Below are 6,820 nucleotides of genomic sequence, written 5' to 3' on the forward strand. Positions count from 1 at the left end.
TACAACCATTAGAAACTTCATAATATTACCTTCTTATTGTAGAAGTGATTCACATGAGCGAACCGTTCGTCTACTTAACTCCTCAGTGATCGTCTGCGAAAAACTCCTATTTCGTTTCCTCCATCTAAGTGAGTGCCCTGCTTTGATTCCAGAAATGTTTCCGATACAAACAATTCACTATTTCCTTCCAATGCAGTGAAGCAAAATAATACAAATTAACTTCTTTTTAATGCTGCCATGGTTATTCTTTAAATTAATTAGTATCTGCAGCACTTTGTGTCTCACATTCGGAGATGCTTCCATGACTCAAGTAAGTTTGCAGATTCGTCAATATTTAACTCTCAATTTATTATGGGAACTCAAGGAAAGGCAGTGAAGAGCACCTAGAAAAAAGGAAATGATCCTCACAGCTTTCTACCATCAAAATTCCCACTTCACCTTCGAAGAAAACGTTGTTCAGACTTTTTTGGGTCGGATCATTCGGGCTTGAAGGGCAAGCAAAGGCAGCAGATAGGATGCCGCTGTCAGAGACGGACTTCACACGTGTGACCAAGTCCTCCAACCCCCACGTTTCTGACACTTGTGCATGAATCTTACTGTACAAAGCCAAGCATGGCCCCTCTCCGTGTACCAGCCCATGCCCCTGGGAGGTACTCGGTGCAACTTATAAAGGTAGGTGGCCGTGGAACTAGCTAGTTGGCCTAGAATTCTCTCTCGCTCTCTGTTTTGGCTGTAGAGATTTGATCGAGGGAGAGAATGGGAAGGCAGCCATGTTGTGACAAGGTGGGGCTGAAGAAGGGGCCGTGGACAGCCGAGGAGGACAAGAAGTTGGTCGACTTCATCCTCACCAATGGCCAATGCTGTTGGAGAGCTGTCCCAAAGCTAGCAGGTACCCATTTCCCCCCCTCCTCTATTCCCTCGGCTTCCCGTTTTCCTTTTCTTGGGTTTCGAGAAAAAATAGCTGAGACATGAGGAGGAGACTCTGTTTCATTTTGGTTGGTTTTTTTCTTTTCTTTTTTGTTCCTTGTCCTTTTGAGGAATCTTTTTCTTTGGGTTTTGGACTATTTTTTTCGTCAAACAGATGCCTTCAAGTTGGTTTTGGGTTTCTCTGGTTATTTACTTTCTTGCATGTTTTGAACCCTTAGTGGACGTTGGTGTTCAGAAAGGTGAATAGGTGATGGAGTTATGAGTTCCTCCCCCTTTCCTCTCTGATACATGAGAGAGAGAGAGAGAGAGAGAGAGAGAGCATGCTGCTAACTGAGAAAATTAAATTTTAGGGAATGGCGAAAGTCTCCTTCGAAGATATGATGTCTCTTGTCTGAAAAATATATAGGTTGGTGGTAGGGAAAAAAAAGAAAAAGAGACAGCATTATTCTCCTGTGCTTTTGTCATGATTACTGCGAATGGAGCTTGATGTATCTGCGTATATTGGTGTAGGCATATTGAGGTGTGGAAAGAGTTGCAGGTTAAGATGGACGAACTACCTGAGGCCTGATCTGAAGAGGGGCTTGCTATCAGAGTCTGAGGAGAAGTTGGTCATTGAACTCCATTCTCGTCTTGGAAATAAGTAATCGCTCTCCCCTCTTCCTTTCCATTGTTCATAATTGTCTCTGTTAATTCAAATCAACTACTCTAGTTATCTTGGCCCTCCATGGTTTTGATTGAGAAAAGAGAAGGGAGTCAAGTTTGTTCTATCCACTACTAACTGTTAATTAAGAGCAAGCTTCTGGTTCTCTCTGCTCTTTGCAGATGGTCTAAGATTGCATCTCAGCTCCCTGGTAGAACTGACAATGAGATAAAGAATCACTGGAACACCCACATAAAGAAGAAGCTGAGGAAGATGGGAATTGACCCCATCACTCACAAGCCCATCTCTTCTACTGATGAACACCACCTCCAAGAAGGGCAACAGCAACAAGTAGGTGTTGTAGCTGGTGAAGATGGAAGAAGTGAGAACATAATCCTCCAATGCCCACAGAGACAAGAGGAAGAGAAGAGCGTGTCGGTGTCGAGTTCGTTTGATTTCGTAGAGACCGATATATTTCTTCAGAAATCCCCTGGTTTTTGTACTGATGAAGTGCCCATGATTCAACCACATGAGATTACAGTACCATGCGCTTCTACTGCCTCCTATTCCTCTACTTCCTTACCATCGTCATGCTTTTCGTCTAGTCCCTCATTGAAAGCTGAAGAGATCCAATTTCCTTGCATGGAGTGGCCAGAGCCCATATACTTGTGTGAGATGGATGACTTCAGTCAATGGGACTTGATCTCTAATGTTGGAGATGGGAAACTAGCTTTTGATCATCTAAACCAGCATCAGAGAACTGCCAGCTGGAATCAAGAATCATCGAACTAGAAACTGCTCTGATTTCTTACTCCATGCTTTTGTAATTAGTTTACACAAAGGAAATAGAAGGGAAGAATAAACGCTTATTTTTCTTTGGAAGCTTCCTTGTACAATTTGAAAGCTAAAAGAATATTTAAATAGAAAGGCTCTAGTTCTCTTTTTATTCTACCTTGTTCTGAATGGAATGCATGCAACGTTCAGAATAAGGAAAAAGAAACAGATAGTAAACACTTTCTATTTGTAAATTTATGTCCGCTTACACCTTGATCAACTTTGTTACATTCGAAGAGGGGCAATAGAAGTGAATGAAAAAATCAGTATATTGCAGAACCATATCCAAATTTAATGTTTGTCTACTTGTTTTGTTAGATCAACTGACAATAAGGTCCTTGAAGCTGAGAGTGGCACAAAGTAACAGGAATTATGCGTTCTGTTTGAGCTTTGCTAGGGTCGAATCAATCGATCAAATTACAAATTTAGTGGAAAAAAAAGGCTATTGGTGCTTCAATTGTTCCACAACCTATACTGAATCTAGGCTTTGAATTATATGCCATAGGCATCAGAGCTACCCTCACGAAGCCAAGACTGCTCACTTCTATGGCATCATGCCCAAGAGAAGTGACTCCAATAGTCCAATTAATGGATAAGTTGAGGGAATGTGACTGCAAAGAAATTTCTAGGAAACATTCATGGATATCTCTTTTCTTCTACCGTCATCAACATTCATGGAAACCACCCCATAGACCATAAAGTCTTAATTTCTAGCTTAAATATCGGCTGATCAAAATGTGCAATGACAATGAAATTAATCCAATTAGACGCAAGGGTCTAGCATTTTCCACAAGTAAATTCAACTCTTTTGATTCTTTCCAACCACAGCTATAGTTTTTAGATGTAAATTCCAGACACCCATTAGTCTTGCAAGCTTAGCCAAGTACTTTTACGTTCTCCTATAATCCCTTTGACAATGAAAACATTTCAGAGAAACAAATGGGAAGCTGCTAAAAACGTAATCGCGGAGTAGTTTCGCATGGTGCTCTTTTGATCTCTAGTATATTTCACGTAAGTTACCATAAAGTCTTATAGTAATGGCTTAAAAAGAAAAACTGCACCCTTTCCGACCATTTCTTGCTCCTTGACTGCATGTTGTTTCTCACGCTCGTTTTCCTTTGTGATTGACTATGCCTTTAGGTGAAGGTCACCCAAATACGTCCAAATCCGGCTTATACGTTGGAATCTTACAACATCACTAGTGCTCTGGGAAAGGAATTGGTGGTCCTCGTATCAACCACTCCTATATTGACATGCTATATGTTGCTATTTTTTGTATCCACATTCTTCTTCATGGCTACGAAGGCCAGCTACTGATGTCACAATGAGTGAGGACTTTCTCAAGGCATGGGTACAAACCCAATTCTGGTCTCAAGGTCTTAGCTAAAGCCCGAGTCCTGAATTGAGTCAAGATGAAGTATGAGTACATGTTTAGCTCCGTTGTTAATTATCTTTAAAGAATCACACACATAAATCGAATATGCATCTTGGTTGTGGATCCTAAATCACGCATCACATTAATCATAGTAATCGTTTAGAAGGAATTACCGTAAGTCCATTTCAAAAAAAAAATATCATACGTAAGGTACGTCTCTAACATGTCGATAAGACTTATTTTCAACCTGGTATGGTATGGAAGGAGTTGAAAGATTATTTATTTTCGAGTAAAATCAATTTAATATTTTAGTAATGCCGTTATAATTTGGCTCTTTGATGAATAATATGATTGCATTTGACCTTTATATTTCGTATTTTTTTCACTTAATTTGCATAGTTATAGCATGTAATTAACTTATACCATATTTTAGAGAGAGAGAAAGAGAGAGATTTTTGAATGCTGAATATTTTCAGACCATCACTTGTTTTCCAAAATCATTTAAACCTTCTCTTCAAATTCCGTTTTTTGTTTAAAACCTGTATTATACTGTAAATGGTAATAGACATAAGACATTGCATAATCTCTCTCTGCCTCATTTCATTTGGCATATTTGGCATATTTACTATGAGTTAATGCTTGTTAAGTATAATGCCTTCCTATCTAAGCAAAAATTACCATTTAAAACAATAATGTATATTAAATGTATTAAAGTCTTTTTTTATAACTTTATCACAGTGCCATCCACTTGAACTTTTATATGCAGGAATATGCAAATAATTCTCACCAATCAAGTTAGCATATGTAATTCCTTTTCGTTAAGCGTGTGTGGTAGTAACTGCCATATTATAAAGCTATTTCCTTCAAGAGGTGTCTGGACTTGCCCCCCCCCCCCCCCCCCCCCCCCCCCCGCATCATTTTTTTAAAAAAAATAATGGCGACATTTTTCCTTCACCAAAAACTTTAAGATAAATCAAAAGCTTTAAAATCTATCAAGATTTTCGGAAGTTTGAGCGCAAGATTTATCAACCCAAACTAATATGCGGACTGCTTAATATTTAGAAATTCCGAAGCCAGCTATCTTCTTTGATAAACTCCAAAGGTTAATCAATCACTTTTCAAGTTGCACTTGCCACATCTAACTAAGAGTCATTTGGCCCAATCCAGCCTTACTAGCACTCATAGAAAAACACATAACTTGTTTGCGCCTACATTAATACACCTAGGTCAAGACTTTGGAGGCACATTGCTTTTATAATTTTTCTGATCATCCGCAAAAATATATTAGATTCTTTCAAAATTCTACAATTATAATTAAGCGTACTCGAACGAGAGTAACACCACCGAGATGGTAGTATGGTTGGAACGGGGCTATGATTCTACTGGAGTGGCCCATGTTCGAAACACGCGGGCATCGATTAAATGCAGAGACCGGATGCTCTCCGCCTGATTTGCCCGGTGTCATCTGGTCTGCCGGTATTTAGGTGGTGCTGGTGTGACGTACTCACACGTGAAAGGAGCTGTCATGTTGGTGGGGCTCCTCCACCGTATCGAACATTCTCCAGTAGAAAGGGAGTTCAGTAAAAATTGCTACGCCGGCTGGGGTTCTCTTCACCCCCTCTTTTTTTTTTTTGTTTACCAAAAAACAAAAAAACAACAACAACGAGAGTAGCACGTGCCCTCAAGGCATCATGTGGCTTTGCTAAGTTCAACGTTCAACCGAAGGGCTTGTGGTCTTTCGAAAGAGAACGGCACTTGCAGCGAAGTTGGGAGCAAAGGGATGCACAGAAACAATTGGAACGTTGCCATTGGCTTCTCTCTCCATTAATTTCCTAGATGTTTGACGCTAAGAGTACGCGGCAAACGCCTTTTTTTAACTTTGAAACGCGGTTGTACCAACAAAATCGTTTCATTGATTTGGCAGCAGCCATCATAAGAGTGTACTACAGCTAGCTGGATGTTCTCCAGAACCTTGCGTGTTGGAAATAGAATAGGATTCCAAGTGAAGTCTTTTGGTTTTTTCCTTTCTTTGCTTTTTTTTTCTTTTGTTTTCCTCTCCTTTTCAATGAAATAGGACGGGAGATGGACAGGCCGAAATCAAGGATCAAACCAAGATCGCTAGTATTAGACACCTCCAGATTGTTTGATTACCTATGAGTGTTTCTAAAACAAATAATTATGAAATATAATTTTATAAAAATATATTGAAATACAAAGAATGGTATAATTTTTATAGGACTTATTTTTTTCAAGTTTTAAAACTTGCCAATTTTAACGTATTCGAGTATGTCTTTAACCTAAGTTCTGGACCTATAGTCCTACATTCGATACTCGAATAGACATCACAATGACTGACACTTTAGGCCTACCTAACAAGCGGAGCACACCAAATTAGTAGGATAAGCTCTGATTGATGTCGGCAATCTTTGGCGCATATGTTTGAAATACTAGCTAGTTGGCACGTAACAATGGTCTCATATTAATTCAATCATTTTATAGTCGGATTTGGAAGTATACAAAACCCTACATAAGATGAATTAGGATAATTAACATTTCACATGTCATCAAATAGCATGAAAAGCTATTTAAGGAGAAATAACCTACACATATGACATCCTACATTGTGCCGCCTTTTTCATCATCATGATATCAAGAAAACTTCATCGATCAACAATTTAAAGTCATCGAGACGGACATACTACTAAACACCTGGTTCCCCGCATTGAGACTTTTGGTTCCATAAACTGGTCATCCAAACATATCATAATCTCCATATCAAGCTATCTAAGTGGCTAACAAGTGTAGCAACCACCACCAAAGCAGATGGTATATTTCTATTGGTCCGAAAACAATCTCCACCAAGGTCTAATGGTCCAAGACATTGGACCTGCACTAACGGAATAGTGCGATTAGGCCTCCCACAATGGGACACATGGGGGCACAAGCAAGCAAAAGCCAAGAACAAAAGCATGAAAAAAGATTACTTCCTTTATATTTTAATTTCTGCGACAACTAAAGGACCACATCTTGTCTAGCTAACAACT

At 39.3% G+C, this 6,820-nt stretch overlaps 1 protein-coding gene across 1 annotated transcript; it reads left to right on the forward strand.

Moving 5' to 3' along the window:
* Positions 1 to 453: 453 nt before the first annotated feature.
* LOC120111583 (transcription factor MYB20-like) lies at positions 454 to 2,513 on the forward strand. Its single transcript, XM_039128977.1, has 3 exons — positions 454 to 889; positions 1,438 to 1,567; positions 1,750 to 2,513. Exons 1-3 carry the CDS (start codon positions 757 to 759, stop codon positions 2,357 to 2,359), a joined length of 873 nt encoding a protein of 290 aa, XP_038984905.1. The 5' UTR covers positions 454 to 756; the 3' UTR covers positions 2,360 to 2,513.
* The last annotated feature ends 4,307 nt before the right edge of the window (positions 2,514 to 6,820 follow it).

The sequence above is a fragment of the Phoenix dactylifera genome, chromosome 8 (genome assembly GCF_009389715.1).
Source record: "Phoenix dactylifera cultivar Barhee BC4 chromosome 8, palm_55x_up_171113_PBpolish2nd_filt_p, whole genome shotgun sequence".
In the NCBI taxonomy this organism is placed as follows: domain Eukaryota; kingdom Viridiplantae; phylum Streptophyta; class Magnoliopsida; order Arecales; family Arecaceae; genus Phoenix; species Phoenix dactylifera.